Raw genomic sequence first — 18,805 nt, 5'->3', positions numbered from 1 at the left:
GTTTTGTGAGTCATATGTCATGAGCAGAAAAAGTTCAATTACATGATAAATTTTGAGAAATGAACAAATATGTAGAAATAAAAAAAACTAACAACAACATACTCCTAATATCTAAGAGTTCACTGGAGAAACTACTAGGAAAATTATAACCTATTTTGAGATGAATGAAAATGAAAACTTTATATATCAAGACATAAAGGTAAATTTTTGTGACTTGGATTGGGCAATGGTCTCTTATATACAAGACATAAATACAAAAAAAATGAAAAAAGTAGATATTCAACTATATGAAAATTAGAAAATGTTGAGGTTCAAATGACACAATGTAGAATGTTTAGAAAAACCCCTGGCCATCTCACCCCCTACAGGTCAGGCTTGGATCCAATTGTCCACCTGACAGACAAAGCAACAAATCCAAACATAACTTTATCCCCAAATATTGGTACCTAGTTATGCTGATGTTGCCTCCTGATACCTTGAAATTCATTCCCTCTTTCTTCAGGCTCTTGGCCTGAACTCCTACCACAATCTCCCAGCTGATCTCCCTACCTTCAACCTTGTCTCTCACTGAATCTAAAATATAAGGTGTCTCTTTCTGAGATTTTGTATCCCAAACATTAAAACCCATTTCCCCCTTCAATGTACGCCTGGCATTGGCAATCTCCCAGTTTAGACTTCAGCCTGCTTCTCTACCTTCATCCCCCATTAACCCCAGCTTGTGTTTTCTCCCTTAAAAAATGGGAGAAAATATTTGCAAATTTATAGCTATTATGGGTCTAGTATTCAGAATGCATTAATAACTCTTATGAATCAATAACAAAAGATAACTCAATTTTAAAATGGGCACTGGATCTGAATAGACCTTTCTCTGAATAAGATGTAAAGTAACCTCAAACACATAATAATGCCTGTCATCACAGTCATTAGGGAAATAGAAGTCTGAACTGCAATGAGATACCAGTTCACAACCATTAGAATGGCTAATTTTAATGAAAAACAACAAATATTGGCAAAATATGGAGAAATTGAATCCCTCATCCATTTCTGGTGGGAATGTAAATTTGTGTAGTCACTGTGGAAATCCTTTTGAAAGTTCTTCAAAAAGTTTCACCTCTGACTGAGAAATTCTAATCCTAGTAGAAGTCATAGGGTTTTTTTTGTTGTTGTTTTATTTCATACTAAGAGAAGAGAAAGTGTGTTGCCTTAAAAACACGTACACAAACATGAAAATAGCATTATTATCAATAAACCAAACACAGAAATAACCCAAATTTTCATCAGCTGTTAATGGATTAAAACATGTTGTAATTCCTTAGAGTGGAACATTATGCAACTATAAGAGGGAATGAAGTATTGGGGCACAATATACCATAGATGAACATTGAAAGCATCATGATGAGACAAAGAAGTCAGATGCAAAAAAAAAGACTCATTCAGGGATTGGAGGCCTGTGGTTTTTTATGAAAGAAGAAAGGGGAGAGAATAGAAGGAAGGAGAAAAAAGGAGAAGGAGAAGTAGGAAGAAGAGGAGAAAGGGAGGGAGGAATAGAAGAAGAGTGAGAAAAACTCAGCCTTCATAAATATGAAATTTATAGTGTTCTCCATCAATCAAAATTACTAGAAATGCAAAACAGAAATATGAATCATAATTAGAATATATTTATTTTTATTTTTATTTTTTTGCAGTACTGGGAATGAACCCAGGGTCTAGGGCATCCAAAGAAAGCACCATATCATTGAGCAAGCAACATCTACAGACCTTTTTATTTTATTTTGAGACAATGACTCACTAAGTTGCTCAGGCTGGCCTCAAACTTGCAATCCTCTTGCATCAGCTGGGGTTACAAGTGTGCTCTACCATGCCTAGCATAACAAGGAGAATTTGAAATCAACTCAAATGTGCTCAGAAATCACCAAGGTGATAAATAAAACTAGAAGAAAATAACTTTTAAAAGAACTGTTATAACTATGCTCAATGATATAAAGAAAAATATAAACTTAGTGAAGTAAAAAATGAAATGTCTTAACAATAATAAAATTTATACGGGTTAAAAATATTGTGTCAATAGCAGATTATGTACCACAGAAATTCAGTAAATTTAAAAAAACATAGCAAGATAAAATCTCTAACAAAATTACAGAGACAAACACTTGAAAGCAGCAGATTCATTAATGTTATTTAATATATCAATTGGTATAACATATATGTAATTGGAGTTCTAAAGGACAGGGGAAGAAGTATTGTAGAGAAAAATATATTTTAAGAAATATTGACCAAAAGTTTTCAAATCTGATTTTTAAAAAAGTTGTAACCTAAAGAGTCTAGTAGACCTACAAACCTCAAGCAAGATAAATTAAAATAAAATCACACTGTGACATACCACAATAGATGCTAGAAATTTTGTACTAAAGAAAAATTTTGGCCAGCCGCGCAAGCACCGTACTCAGGGCTGAATTCTGGGTTCGAGACGGGGGAAGGAAGCGGTCCATCTCGGTTCTCCACACCGGTCAGACCACAGAGGAGGCCAGCAGCCACCATGTTGGTAAACTGACATCACCACCCCTGTTTTCGACTGACCGCAGCTCATTCAGCCATAGAACAGGTAATTTCAGGCTGCAATTCGCCTGCTGCTTGCAGACAGATTGCTAGGGCTCAGCGCCTAGGTGCTTCTTAGAACCTGATCTTATCGGAGTGAATACCGAGCGTGGGGCGGCCGAGTTCCGGCTCCCGGAACCGCCCTGGCCCAGGGCTGCTGAGCCTGCGGAGGCTGCTTCTTGGACCCTGCTCCTACCAGAGCATACAATAAGCACTAAGCAGCCGAATTACGGCTCCTGGAACTGAGCCCGCGGGGACTGCTTCTTGGAGCTTACATCTATAGGAGCTTACACCGAGCACGGAGCGGCCGAGTTCCGGCTCCCGGAACTTCCCTGGCCAGGGGCTAGGAGCCCGCGGAAACTGCTTCTCGGTCCGGGTCCTGCTGAGGGCCGGTCAGGACTCACCCGGTGCTTTGGTTGCCCGGCAAGGGGAACGAAATGCTGCCATTCGCATAGGATACCAACATGGCAGAGATCTGATGTCTGCAGAAAGCGGCGGAGGAGGGAACTTCATCAATACCAGTGGTGACATAAGCAGTTGGTCTCCTGGTAGGGGGGGTGAGGCACAGTCACCCGAGTCTCCTCAATTTGTCGTCGAGCCAGAGGGAAGGAGCCGGGCCGCCGCCAGCGCCCGGAGCAGGCCCAGCGACTCGCCAGCGTGGTGACCACGTGACCCCAATTGGAGAGGGGGCGGAGCGGAGCCGCCACCCGCAACCGCAAGGTGGGCAGACCCGCGACCCAGTGGTACATGGGCGTGGTAGAAGGGGCAAGGCAGAGCCGCGGTTCGCGCTGTGACGAATGAGCGTGCAAGGTAAACAGACCTGTGACAGCCTGGCGGGTCAGGCCCAGTGGCCTGCCGGTGTGGTACACACGTCACCCCAACTGGAGTAGGGGCAGAGCAGATCCTTCTCCCACGCCCGGATCAGGCCCTGCCGGTGTGGTGGTCACGTGACCCCAATCGGAGTGGGGGCGGAGCGGAACCGCCACCCGAGCCCGCAGGGTGAGCAGACCAGTGATCAACCTGCAGATCAGGCCCAGGGGTCCGCAGGCGTGGTAGGAGGGGCAGGGCAGATCCGCCGCCCGCGCCTCCAAGGTAGGCAGACCTACAACAGACCGGCGGATCAGGCCCAGGAGCCTGCCGGCGTGGTACAAACACCACCCTAATTGGAGTAGTGGCAGAGCAGAGTCGCCGCCCGTGCCAGGAACAGGCCAAGTGTCCTGCAGGCGGGGTAGTCACGACACCCCAATTGGAGTAGGGGCAGAGCAGAGCCTCCACCCGTGCCCGAAAGGTGGGCAGATCTGCGACCGACCAGCGGGACATGCCCAGTGGCCTGCCGGTACGACAGACACGTCACCCCATTTGCAGTAGGGGCAGAGTGGAGCCGCCGCCCGCGCCTGCAGGGTAGGCAAACCTGCAACCGACCGGCGGATCAGGCCCGGTGGCCTGCCGGCGTGGTACACTCGTCACCCCAATTGGAGTAGGGGCAGAACAGAGCCGCCGCCAGCTCCCAGAACAGGCCCAGTGACCTGCCGGCGTGGTAGCCACGACACCCCAATTGGAATAAGGAGAGAGCAGAGCCGCCGCCCGCACCTGCAGGAAAGATACGCAAGCAGTATGAAAAGACAAGGAAAGAAAGGACCACAAGCAATGCAGGTCAACGCAACTTTAGAAGAGGTAACAGCTGCAGCAGATGGAATGTCAGATAAAGAATTCAGGATATACATGCTTCAGATGATCTGGAGTATCAAGGAAGACATTAAACAGCAAAATCAGACAATGAAAGATCACTTCGACAACGAATTACGCAAACAAATCCAGGAAGCAAAGGATCAACTATACAGGGAGATAGAGGTTATAAAAAACAAACAAACAGAAATCCTAGAAATGCAGGAAGCAATAAACCAACTTAAAAACTCAATGGAGAATACTACCAGCAGAGTAGAACACTTAGAAGACAGAACATCAGACAATGAAGACAAAGTATTTCAACTGGAAAAGAACATAGACAGCTCAGCAAGACTGTTAAGAAACCATGAGCAGAACATCCAAGAAATATGGGATAACATTAAGAGACCAAACTTAAGAGTCATTGGGATACAGGAAGGTACAGAGCTCCAAACCAAAGGAATGAGAAGTCTATTCAATGAAATAATACAAGAAAACTTCCCAGACTTGAAGAATGAGACAGAATCCCAAATCCTAGAAGCCTACAGGACGCCGAATGTGCAAAATCATAAGAGATCCACACCTAGACACATTATAATGAAGATGTCCAACATACAGAATAAGGAGAGAATTTTAAAAGCTACAAGAGAAAGGAAGCAGATTACATTTAGGGGTAAACCAATCAGGATAACAGCTGATCTTTCAACACAGACTCTGAAAGCTAGAAGATCCTGGAATAACATATTTCAAACACTGAAAGAAAATGGGTTCCAACCAAGAATTGTGTATCCAGCGAAATTAAGCTTCAGGATGGAGGATGAAATTAAAACCTTCCACGATAAACAAAAGTTTAAAGAATTCGCAGCTAGAAAACCATCTCTTCAAAACATCCTCGCCAAAGCATTACAGGAAGAGGAAATGGAAAATAACAATGAAAACCAACAGTGGGAGGTAGGACAGTAAAGGGGGGGGGGGAATAATCAAAGAGGAAAACAAACCATGTTTAGTAACATAAATAAACAAATATGGCTGGAAGAACAACCCATATCTCAATAATAACCCTAAATGTTAATGGCTTAAACTCACCAATTAAGAGACACAGGCTAGTAGAATGGATCACAAAACAAGACCCAACAATATGCTGCCTACAGGAGACGCATTTGATAGGAAAGGACATACATAGGCTGAAGGTGAAAGGTTGGGAAAAATCATATCACTCATATGGACTTCGGAAACAAGCAGGAGTGTCCATACTCATATCAAATAAAATAGATTTCAAGCCAAAGTTAATCAAAAGAGATAAAGAGGGACACTACATACTGCTTAAGGGAACCATACACCAACAAGACATAACAATCATAAATATTTATGCCCCAAACAATGGTGCAGCTATGTTCGTCAAACAAACTCTTCTCAAGTTCAAGAGTCTAATAGACCACCATACCATAATCATGGGAGACTTCAACACACCTCTCTCGCCACTGGACAGATCTTCCAAACAAAAGTTGAATAAGGAAACTATAGAACTCAATAACACAATTAATAACCTAGACCTAATTGACATATATAGAATATACCACCCAACATCAAGCAGTTACACTTTTTTCTCAGCAGCACATGGATCCTTCTCAAAAATAGATCATATATTATGTCACAGGGCAACTCTTAGACAATATAAAGGAGTAGAGATAATACCATGCATCTTATCTGATCATAATGGAATGAAACTGAAAATCAACGATAAAAGAAGGAAGGAAAAAGCATACATCACTTGGAGAATGAACAATAGGTTACTGAATGATCAATGGGTTATAGAAGACATCAAGAAGGAAATCAAAAAATTCTTAGAGATAAATGAAAACACAGACACAACATATCGGAATCTATGGGACACATTGAAAGCAGTTCTAAGAGGAAAATTCATTGCTTGGAGTTCATTCCTTAAAAAAAGAAAAAACCAACAAATAAATGATCTCATACTTCATCTCAAAATCCTTGAAAAAGAAGAGCAAAACAACAGCAAAAGAAGTAGAAGGCAAGAAATAATTAAAATCAGAGCTGAAATTAATGAAATTGAAACAAAAGAAACAATTGAAAAAATTGACAAAACTAAAAGTTGGTTCTTTGAAAAAATAAACAAAATCGACAGACCCTTAGCGATGCTAGTGAAGAGAAGAAGAGAGAGAACTCAAATTACTAGCATACGGGATGAAAAAGGCAATATCACAACAGACACTTCAGAAATACAGAAGATAATCAAAAACTATTTTGAATCCTTATACTCCAATAAATTAGAAGATAGTGAAGGCATAGATAAATTTCTTAAGTCATATGATCTGCCCAGATTGAGTCAGGAGGATATAGAAAACCTCAACAGACCAATATCAATTGAGGAAATAGAAGAAACCATAAAAAGACTACCAACTAAGAAAAGCCCAGGTCCAGATGGGTATACAGCAGAATTTTACAAAACCTTTAAAGAAGAACTAATACCAATACTTTTCAAGCTACTTCAGGAAATAGAAAAGGAGGGAGAACTTCCAAATTCATTCTATGAGGCCAACATCACCCTGATTCCTAAACCAGACAAAGACACTTCAAAGAAAGAAAACTACAGACCAATATCTCTAATGAACCTAGATGCAAAAATCCTCAATAAAATTCTGGCGAATCGGATACAAAAACATATCAAAAAAATTGTACACCATGATCAAGTAGGATTCATCCCTGGGATGCAAGGCTGGTTCAATATACGGAAATCAATAAATGTTATTCACCACATCAATAGACTTAAAAATAAGAACCATATGATCATCTCGATAGATGCGGAAAAAGCATTTGACAAAGTACAGCATCCCTTTATGTTCAAAACTCTAGAAAAACTAGGGATAACAGGAACATACCTCAATATTGTAAAAGCAATCTATGCTAAGCCTCAGGCTAGCATCATTCTGAATGGAGAAAAACTGAAGGCATTCCCTCTAAAATCTGGAACTAGACAGGGATGCCCTCTCTCTCCACTTCTGTTCAACATAGTTCTCGAAACACTGGCCAGAGCAATTAGACAGACGAAAGAAATTAAAGGCATAAAAATAGGAAAAGAAGAACTTAAATTATCACTATTTGCAGATGATATGATTCTATACCTAGCAGACCCAAAAGGGTCTACAAAGAAATTATTAGAGCTAATAAATGAATTCAGCAAAGTGGCAGGATATAAAATCAACACGCATAAATCAAAGGCATTCCTGTATATCAGCGACAAATCCTCTGAAATGGAAATGAGGACAACCACTCCATTCAAAATATCTTCAAAAAAAATAAAATACTTGGGAATCAACCTAACAAAAGAGGTGAAAGACTTATACAATGAAAACTACAGAACCCTAAAGAGAGAAATAGAAGAAGATCTTAGAAGATGGAAAAATATACCCTGTTCATGGATAGGCAGAACTAACATCATCAAAATGGCGATATTACCAAAAGTTCTCTATAGGTTTAATGCAATGCCAATCAAAATCCCAACGGCATTTCTTGTAGAAATAGAGAAAGCAATCATGAAATTCATATGGAAAAATAAAAGACCCAGAATAGCAAAAACAATGCTAAGCAGGAAGTGTGAATCAGGCGGTATAGCGATACCAGACTTCAAACTATACTACAGAGCAATAGTAACAAAAACAGCATGGTACTGGTACCAAAACAGGCGGGTGGACCAATGGTACAGAATAGAGGACACAGAAACCAATCCACAAAACTACAACTATCTTATATTTGATAAAGGGGCTAAAAGCATGCAATGGAGGAAGGATAGCATCTTCAACAAATGGTGCTGGGAAAACTGGAAATCTATATGCAACAAAATGAAACTGAATCCCTTTCTCTCGCCATGCACAAAAGTGAATTCAAAATGGATCAAGGAGCTTGATATCAAATCAGAGACGCGCCGTCTGATAGAAGAAAAAGTTGGCTACGATCTACAGTCGGTGGGGTCGGGCTCCAAATTCCTCAATAGGACACCCATAGCACAAAAGTTAATAACTAGAATCAACAAATGGGACTTACTCAAACTAAAAAGTTTTTTCTCAGCAAAAGAAACAATAAGAGAGGTAAATAGGGAGCCTACACCCTGGGAACAAATCTTTACTCCTCACACTTCAGATAGAGCCCTAATATCCAGAGTATACAAAGAACTCAAAAAATTAGACAATAAGAAAACAAACAACCCAATCAACAAATGGGCCAAGGACCTGAACAGACACTTCTCAGAGGAGGACATACAATCAATCAACAAGTACATGAAAAAATGCTCAACATCTCTAGCTGTCAGAGAAATGCAAATCAAAACCACCCTAAGATACCATCTCACTCCAGTAAGATTGGCAGCCATTAGGAAGTCAAACAACAACAAGTGCTGGCGAGGATGTGGGGAAAAGGGTACACTTGTACATTGCTGGTGGGACTGCAGATTGGTGCAGCCAATTTGGAAAGCAGTATGGAGATTTCTTGGAAAGCTGGGAATGGAGCCACCATTTGACCCAGCTATTCCCCTTCTTGGTCTATTCCCTAAAGACCTAAAAAGAGCATGCTACAGGGACACTGCTACATCGATGTTCATAGCAGCACAGTTCACAATAGCAAGACTGTGGAACCAACCTAGATGCCCTTCAATAGACGAATGGATAAAAAAAATGTGGCATTTATACACAATGGAGTATTACTCTGCATTAAAAAATGACAAAATCATAGAATTTACAGGGGAATGGATGGCATTAGAGCAGATTATGCTAAGTGAAGCTAGCCAATCCCTAAAAAACAAATGCCAAATGTCTTCTTTGATATAAGGAGAGTAACTAAGAACAGTGTAGGGACGAAGAGCAGGAGAAAAAGATTTACATTTAACAGGGATGAGAGGTGGGAGGGAAAGGGAGAGAGAAGGAAAATTGCATGGTAATGGAAGGAGACCCTCAGGGTTATACAGTGGAGGAGGTAGAGAGAGAGGAGGGGAGGGGAGGGGAGAGGTGGGGAGGGGGGAGGGTGGAGGATGGGAAAGGCAGTGGAGCACATCAGACACTAGTATGGCAATTTGTAAATCAATGGATGTGTAAATGATGTGATTCTGCAATCTGTGTATGGGGTGAAGGTGGGAGTTCATAACCCACTTGAATCAAAGTGTGGAATATGATATGTCAAGAAATTTGTAATGTTTTGAACAACCCATAATAAAAAATTTAAAAAAAAAAAAAGAAAAATTTTTACAGCAATCATAAACTTACTGCTTATTTTTCCTACAAATATTTGATTTTGAAATCACCAGTCTAAAAATCTGTGAACATAAGTGATATTCACGGTTCCCTAGTTCTGGATTAGAGCCATAGATTTTTATTTGGAAAGATCATATGCTGAGGAACCAGTTTAAGAATAATTGTAGATGTCTTATCAGAAGACAGAAATAAATAACACCATGTAAGGACTAAAAGGAAATAACATATAGGCAATATGAATGTTGATGCAGGAAAGACATTCTTACAAAAGTAAATTATTATTAATAAAGACTTTTAAGTCAAACAAAACCCAGAAAATTCAAAGTTGATAAACTTCTGCTAAAACAAAACAAAACAACACAAAGTTAAAGCAGGTGCTTAAGAATGAAGGAAAGAAAATATATATATAAATATATATATATATATATATATATATATATATATACACTCAATTATATAAGAGTAAAAAATACTTGTGATAACAGACATGTGGAAAAAAATCTTTTCAGAGAAATAGAATAACAAATATCAGATATAATCTCCTGTTTGAAACAACCAAAATCAAGAAGCATGTACTCACACATGCTAGGCAAGAACTCAAACACAGAGCTACAACCTTGACCCAAACGTGTTTTATAAAGATAAGTGATTTGCATGTATAAAATTAACAGATGATCTCAAGTAAAAAAAAATAGATTTCAGACAATGGATGTTTAAAGATTACCTGCACCAAGAGTAACAGAAAGAAGAGATACTAAGGAAGGAAAATTGGTCAAAAGATATTTAGAAATGCTAAATATGCTACATGTCATTATGACATGTATCTTGGAAGCGATAAAGAATTATTTTAGCTCTAATCAAAAATTCATTGTGTTCCACCCTGTGGAAGGTACAACACAATTGAACATAAAGGACACTGGACAAGGAATTAGAGGATGTGGCTCTAAACTCAATAGTACAATCTGGGTCCTACAATTAAGCATTCAGAACTCTTTCACCTTAGCTAGTAGTCATACCAACATTTCAATTCTGAGATTATAAGAAGGACTTTTTTCATTTTGAGGTCCTTTATATTTTGTTCTTAAATAAAGACTAAACTTAGAGGAGGAAAAAAAATCTGAATTTCACTTAACAGCATTTTTTTCTAAGAATTTGAACTAGGAAATTAAAATTCCTGCAAAATCATTCAGTCCCTTTACTAGAATCTATTCTGGAGGCTGCAGTTTGGATTGTAAATAGATCCCACTGCCCTATCCCAGAATTCTTGTCTTGGAAACTAAGTATGTGGCTGTTCTGAAGCTGACAAAATGCCAAGGTTTTTGTTCTGCTGTGTAGTACATAGGATTACGTAATGACTTCTCACGGATTACTTTTCCTTTTTATTAATTTTAGTTATACACAATATTGGGGTTCATTCTGACATATTATATGAGCATGCAATATAATTTGCTCCAATTCATTCACTGGAGCGTCCCCTTTCCTTTCCCTCCTCCCTCCCCCATTCCTTTTTTCTTACTCTACTGATCTTTCTTCTATTTATTTATTTATGGTTTTAACATGAGTGCATAATTAATCTACATAAAGGTGAAATTCACTGTGGTATATTCATATATGTACATAGGAAAGTTTGGGCAGATTCATTACGCCCTTTTCCTGTCCCTCCTTCTCCCCCTCAACCTCTTTCTCTGCTCCACCTCTGCTTTTACTATTTTCTTAGAATTCCCTGCACTTTTTTTTTTTAAGCTCAGGTGTTGATTCCTTTACAAATCATTACAAAACCAAGTCTGGGGCTGGCACCACCCTCTATGATCCCAATATGCAATGCCTGGCAGCTGGCCCCCACCCCACCCAACCACCCCCCCCCCCTCTGCAGCCTTTTCCTGGCAGCCCTCACTTCAGTGCTCTGGAAGAGCAGGGAGCAAACATACCGCATCAGAGGCCAGTTTCAATGAAGTGCTTTAGTGAGGAGACAGCCCCAGGTGAGAGAGCTTCTGGCTCCCTCAAGCCACCCTATGCCTAGCTTGGGGGAGACTGAGGTAAGCCCTTGGCATCTTCAAACAAAGGCCAAAGATGGCATGGAGCCCCAGTGAGGCTGGGAACCACTTTCCTCTCTCTGCCCTGAAGGCTCCTTTGAGGTAGGGACTTCTGCATGAGGGTAGAAAAGGAGGCCTGGCCCATGAAAAGCCAAGTGATGGCTGCTGAGCTGAGGGGCTGGAACAGCTGGGGGTTTGTTCCATTTTTACCAGAATCCTCCACCCTTGGGGAAGTTTGTGCCAAAATACCGCAAAAAGTTTTCCAGAAGGAGGTGGCAAAGACCACCCCTGTGTACCCAGCCCCTGAGACTCCCAGTGAGGGACAACTTGCACCTTTTTTTATTTTCAATCCTTATTTTGGTATAGCTTCTGCATATAAGAGGAAATATTTTATCCTTGACATTCTGAGTCTGGCTTGTTTCATTTAGCATTATGGTCTTCAGTTCCATCCATTTATCAGCAAATGCCATATTTTGATTTTCCTAGAGTTGAGGAAAATTCCATTGTGCATAAATACCACATTTTCTCTATCCATCTATTTGTTAACAGGCACCTAGGCTGGTTCTGCAGCTTGGCTCTTGTGAATTGTGAACTGCTATAAATATTGATTGACACAGCCTCAGCTTCCTTAACAGGAATCCTAAAGCACAAGAGATAAAAACCAAGAATCAATAATTGTGTTGGCATGAAATTAAAAAGTTTTTGCAAAGCAAAGGAAAGAAGTAAGAGCACAAAAACAGCCTACATCATGGGAGAAGATCTTTGCCACCTGCTCCTTGGATAGGAGATTAATATCCAGAAGGTATAAAGAACACAAAAAACTTAACCTCCCCCCCAAAAAAAATTAATCCAATTAACAAATGGGAAAAATATCTGAATAGACACTTCTCTAATGAAGAAATAAAAATGTTCAATAAATATATGAAAAATTGTTCAACATCTCTAAAAATCAGGGAAATGCAAATCAAAGTACTTTGAGATTTCATTTATTTCTAGTCAGAATAGCATTTACCAAGAATGCAAGTAATAACAAATGTTGACAAGGATGTGGGGAAAAAAGCTACACTCATGCATTGTTGGTGGGACTGCAAATTAGTACAAACACTCTGAAACACAGTATGGAGCTTCCTCAAAATGCTAAGAATGGATCAGCTATCTTTCTCCTTGGTATTTATCCAAAAGAACTAAAATTGACATACTATATGGATGCACTCACATTGATTTTCAAAACAGTCTCACTACTGCTTTTCTATGTTTGTCCTGAAGCAGAAAGGACTAGCCAATAAAATTATTCATCATTATCCTTTCTGCCTTGTTAAATGTTCCCTAGCAGGATAAAGCATTTCCACTAGTCCTGCTGCTTGGTCCAGTTGTGAAATCCTCAAGATAATGCACTATACTTCTCATGAGCAAACAAACTCTCAAAGGTAATTATCCCTAATGAAGGTAATTTCTACTACCACAACTCTCCTCTAGGTCTCTTGGTCACTACAGTCCAGTGACGTCAAAGGCCTAATTAGTGTCTAATCTTTGTGATGGCTTTCCTTATATCTGTGTACTGAAGATATTGATGCTCTGAGTGTGAAGAGTGAGGACTGAAGACTGGACAGGCATGGATTCCCTCTTCTGTTCCCCACTGAGAGGCTTCTGAGAAACTTTGTGTTTCCTAGTAGGTGCTGACATTTTAAGATCAAAGACAGGAATAGCAGCATTGCTTCTGGACCAGTCAGATGAAGTTAATTTGGAAGGTAGCATTTTCCTAGCACATGTGAGTACATACTTCACATGTAAAGCTACAGTTGAGACCAAGAAATGGTCCTTTTCAATGTGAATCTTGGTGACATGTGATTTAATTTCTAGAGGTTTCCCTTTTTTTCTTGTAATCTAATTTACTGATATTGCAAACAGAAGCAATATAGCTATAGTTAGATTAAATCCTTTGCAAAATGGTGAAACAAAATATTTGTTTTCAAAATGTTTCATTTCTTCCTTTTATTCTCCTTCTTTCTTTCAGAGTTCTGGCTTTTCTGTGTGTTCCATAAGTTTCTTGGGTATTAGGTTAGAATACAGCATATAGTCCTATTTTACCTCCTGGAAAACTCATTTTTGCTACAGGCACCCTGAATCTATTTCCTTCTCTCTCTCTCTCTCTCTCTCTCTCTCTCTCTCTCTCTCTCTCTCTCTCTCTCTCGTAAACTTTATTACTTATCTCCACAGCACTAGGTCTGATTTCTAAGGAGACGTGGGAGTAACAACCAAGCTCTTCCCAAGCATTAATGACTATAGATTATAGGATATCTTCATACTCATTTTAGGTAAGTAAAAGTATTTTTTTTAGAATAGAGAGATTCTCCTAAAGAGTAGGTACCATTATTTGTGTCCAGTACTTTTATTCACTTCACTTCACCTGCCAGTTGTAATAGCTGAGTTGTAAGTCCTGGAAAAAAATTCAACCTTGGAAGCATGTATTAATTAATCTCCTAAAACTACAAGAAATGAAAAATTGGTCTTTACTTGACTAGTCCAAAATTCATTCTTGTGCAAAATTTATTCATTCTTGTGTAAAATTATTAGAAAATCATTATTTATTCTGATCTGAAATAACACATTATTAAGAATATTACATATACTTAGTCATTATGTTATATTATAGAATTCTCTCCTATGTGATATTTAAAGAAACATTTTCAGTGTGTATATAATGATAATAATCTAAATATTTAATACATAAGGATGATAAGTGATGATGAAAGGCTAAAGACCTGCTCAGTGTCATGCAGCTACTCAAGGACATAACTGTGTTTTTTATCATGGATTTGTTTTTATTCTAAAAGCTCTGTACTGAGTACATCACTGTGAGTTTATTTGGTATCTTGTATGCTAAGAAACTCAGCTCTTAATTAAATCAATTTGTTCAATGTTTTTGTTCATGGAAAACAGCGTACTTTCTTTTTCTGGGAACTCTGAGAAACCAGTCAGCAAAAGAACAGAAAAGATTTGGAAGAAGAATTATTTTTGATGCCTTTCTCACAGAATTAGATAATGTCTTTTTTCTCAAATTTTTTGCTCACAAATGCCTCTGATTACACTCTTTCTGTTGTAGCACCAGAAGCTTTCCTTCCCTGTGATTAATGCTTTGCTCTTTCTGATAGATGCATGTGAAACCCTATTAGCTGATTGTATTGGGTATTATTTCCTTTCCTGTCTTAAAAGTTCATTGCAGTATTTATGTCTTGGAGTCTAAGAGTCAGATATCCTGAGTATATAGAAAGAGGTGAAAAAGAAAATAAAAGAATGTAGTAGCACTTCAAAGTTCATTGTATTAATTTCCCGCAGTCTGTTATACCTTCAAATTCCATTTGTTAAACTTTTCAAAAGTCCTAAGATCATGATTTGGATATAATATGTGATAATATATAAATTAGTTCTTTGGTGAATTTTCTAGAAAATTGGAGATTTGAGATATAAGATGAGTTTCTGATTTTGATTTATGGTAATTAAAATTATTCATCACATTACCTGTCTTCATGCATAAAACCTTTGGTGAAACTCAAGGAGAGACTAGGAAATTCATAGTTATGATCTAAGAAAATGTTAATGTCAAAAATAGCAAGTTGTCAGAAATCAATAAAATAAAAAACATCTACTATAAATTGATTTAGATGTAAAGAAGATTTTTCAAATTAAAGAAGTCTAATGTTTTTTTACAATTTTCTTTTCATTTTTATTATTCTCTGTACAACTTTAGAAATTTCTAGATAGCTTAAACAAGTGAAAATAACATAAAGCAGAATAGAACATAGGATAAATGAAGAGGAAAGGAAAATCATTTTTCTCTTAGTCTAAATTCCTTATGAGTTCTCATCCTTCCCAACTATAATATTTAAAAGCCTAACGAAATCAAATAAAATATTATTAATAACCCAATAAAATATTCATGGTTATTAACACCATTGACTGGGTATAAAGAAGTTTAATATCTTCAGGGAATAGTTGAAATGAACTAATAGTAGTTTTCTTGACAGGGAGAACTCCATGAGTACCCAAGTCACATAAAGTGCGATCTGGGGAGCTCTGAAACTTTAAGTATTGTCAGAATTTTGTATTCTAGTTTATAGAATTATAAATGCAAGGATAAGGAGATAAAATAGAATGCCTCAAGGCAATGATTTCTCCTACTAACCTATTTACACAAATGCAATGTTGTCTCTCTTTCCCTCCTGGTTAATCTTTAAAAATATGTATGTTCACAAAAGTGCAAAAAACAAGTGTGCATCTTCGTAAGTTTTTACAAAGTGAAAGCTACGATGTAACTGTCAACCACATCAACAAACAGAATATTTCCTGAGCTTAGTCCTTTTCCCTAGATTCCTTTTGAGGGTAAGAACTATTGGGCTTTCAACACCCTCTATAAGCTTTGCCAGTTTTTAAACTTTAACTACATTAATGAGGCATTTTCTATTACCTATACAATGTCTAATGATTTTTTAAAAAATAGGCCTATAAAAATAAAGAAGAATTAGAATACTGAAAGCATAACTGGGAAAAGAAATCATACTTAATTAATTGATCCATCTCTATCTATCTCCTATTCAGGTAACTGAAGATAGGTTCTTTCCAAAATCAATGAATGAGACAAATCATTCTCGGGTGACAGAATTTGTGTTGCTGGGACTCTCTAGTTCCAAGGAGCTACAGCCTGTCTTGTTTCTCATCTTCTCACTGCTCTACCTTGCAATTCTGCTGGGCAACTTTCTCATCATCCTCACCGTGACCTCGGATTCCCGCCTTCACACTCCCATGTACTTTCTGCTTGCAAACCTCTCTTTCATAGACATATGTGTTGCTTCTTTTGCTACCCCCAAAATGATTGCAGACTTACTAGTTGAGCGCAAGACTATTTCTTTTGATGCCTGTCTGGCTCAGATTTTTTTTGTTCACCTCTTCACTGGCAGTGAAATGGTTATCCTTGTATCCATGGCCTATGACCGCTATGTTGCCATCTGCAAGCCTCTGCATTACATGACCATCATGAGCCGCCGTGTTTGTATAATTCTTGTTCTCATCTCATGGTCTGTGGGCTTCATCCACACCACTAGCCAGTTGGCATTTACTGTTAACTTGCCTTTTTGTGGCCCTAATCAGGTTGATAGTTTTTTCTGTGACCTGCCTCTAGTGACCAAGCTAGCCTGTAGAGACACTTATGTGATCAGCTTACTAATAGTTGCAGACAGTGGCTTTCTTTCATTGAGCTCCTTTCTCCTCTTGGTGGTGTCCTACACTGTGATTCTTATCACAGTCAGGAGCCGCTCCTCTGCTAGCATGGCGAAGGCCCGCTCCACGCTGACTGCTCACATCACTGTGGTCACACTCTTTTTTGGACCCTGCATTTTTATCTATGTGTGGCCCTTCAGTGGTTACTCAGTTGACAAGGTGCTTGCTGTGTTCTACACCATCTTCACTCCTATCCTAAACCCTGTTATCTACACTCTGAGGAACAAAGAAATGAAAGCAGCTATGTCCAAGCTGAAGAGTCGGTATCTGAATCCTGGCCAGGTTTCTGTAGTGATAAGAAATGCTCTTTTCCTACAATCAAAGTAAACTTGAAGGAGTTTTAACCTTTTCTGAAATTTCCGTGATGTAAAAGTAAATCATTTTAACCTGTAGAGCTGATTAATTTAAATTATAGTTTAATCATGATAATAAAAATATAATAAATTTTTATCAAATTTAATCATCTTTCTGTTGTGTTTTTTGTTCTTCATTGACTTTCTTTGACTCATATTTTAAAATTTGAAATGGTTTTTAAGTAAAGTGTTATTGGTTTTCAAGTCAACAATAAGGTTTACTAAAATGTAAATACTTTGAGCCTTGTATGGGTGAAACTTGAATTGTTCATATTTTAATCAATAGGGTGATTTTTGCTCTGTGTGCAGAAGGGAATACATTTTCTAAAACAGTTTTTTTTTTATTGGAACAACAGTGATGAGTAGCTACTGTCTTTCTGAGCTATGTTGTTGTCTTCTTTCTGTCATATACTTGTGAATACATCTGTATTACAGGTATTGGGGTCACTCATAGGACGGTTAATTCAGAGGATCCCTGCATCAAGTCCATTGTTCAGTAAAAAAGATTCCTTGCCTTTTGCTAATGGAATGCTCTATGTATAGAAGATAATTCAATTAAATGGAGATATTTGTGAAAAATAAGGACATGATCAAGAAGGAGATGAGGAACAATGTTAATGGTTATTGTTCTAGAGGAAAGCCCCGCATTTTATAGAAGATCACATATAACGTTTGAAAAACAGATTCTAAGAGGCTGCAGGATGGTTTGCACTCAAGATGAGCTGTGTTCGTCTTGGATATCTTTGGATAATAAGTAAAACTGAATGAATTAATAAGTAGATAAATAAGGAGGCCCTCTATTGTTAAAATTAGAATGCATAATTTTCATGAAAAACTAAAATTGGGAAGGAAAAGAGTATGACTGAAATTTAATGAATTCACTGGAGTGTCTTTTGGTGTTTCTGTGCCCTGTAAAATAGGAAGCAATTGGTTTTGACAATTTGCACTGACCATGCCTCAATAACAAAGGTTTGAGCTACTCAACCATGTAATCAACAGGATAAACCGAATGACTGAACTAGGATGAAGAAAAATCTAACATGAATGTTGAAGGAAGAAAGGAATCAATTTGAATTATGACTTTAATTAGTTGCAGACTTGTATTATAATTTATTCCAGCAACACTCTTGCAATAAAATTTTTTAAATTATATGATCAATCACCTTCTACAATACTTAATGACAGAGTAGACTTATTCTAAGCACAAGGATATCTTAACAATGCAAAAGTTAGCAAATATTTTTTCTACATTCCACTATACCTTTTGCTTTGCCTGTTTTCAACATAGTGGACAGATCTGTGCAGGTAGCCAATGTTCTCCATCATGGACTGTGGTTCACTTTACCAAATGCTTATTCTAAACCCAGGGAATTCTGCTCATTACCCAGAAGCAGTCAAAACTGGGAAGGTTTACACCCTTATAGAAAACCCTGAATTAGTGGATACTGGCATATAGTGGGTCAATATTTCAGAGCCTTATGGGGGCACACCTACACGGTTGATTAAAGAATATTCTAGGAACACTGAATCTCAGTTCTGGTGGTAACCAGATCATTAAAAAACTGTTTATAGGATTTCATCTTTTATATTGCATTTTATCAACTCCCTCAGTTTCTATTAT

At 38.3% G+C, this 18,805-nt stretch overlaps 1 protein-coding gene across 1 annotated transcript; it reads left to right on the top strand.

Annotated features, from left to right (window-relative positions):
* Nucleotides 1-16,147: 16,147 nt before the first annotated feature.
* Nucleotides 16,148-17,158, top strand: LOC114088138 (olfactory receptor 4K15). The gene has a single exon (XM_027929715.2). It carries the CDS (start codon nt 16,184-16,186, stop codon nt 17,156-17,158), a length of 975 nt encoding a protein of 324 aa, XP_027785516.2. The 5' UTR covers nt 16,148-16,183.
* The last annotated feature ends 1,647 nt before the right edge of the window (nt 17,159-18,805 follow it).

Source organism: Marmota flaviventris, chromosome 2 (genome assembly GCF_047511675.1).
Source record: "Marmota flaviventris isolate mMarFla1 chromosome 2, mMarFla1.hap1, whole genome shotgun sequence".
Lineage (NCBI taxonomy): Eukaryota > Metazoa > Chordata > Mammalia > Rodentia > Sciuridae > Marmota > Marmota flaviventris.
The sequence above is the reverse complement of the archived record's forward strand: the minus strand, read 5'-3'. Positions and strand labels throughout refer to the sequence as shown.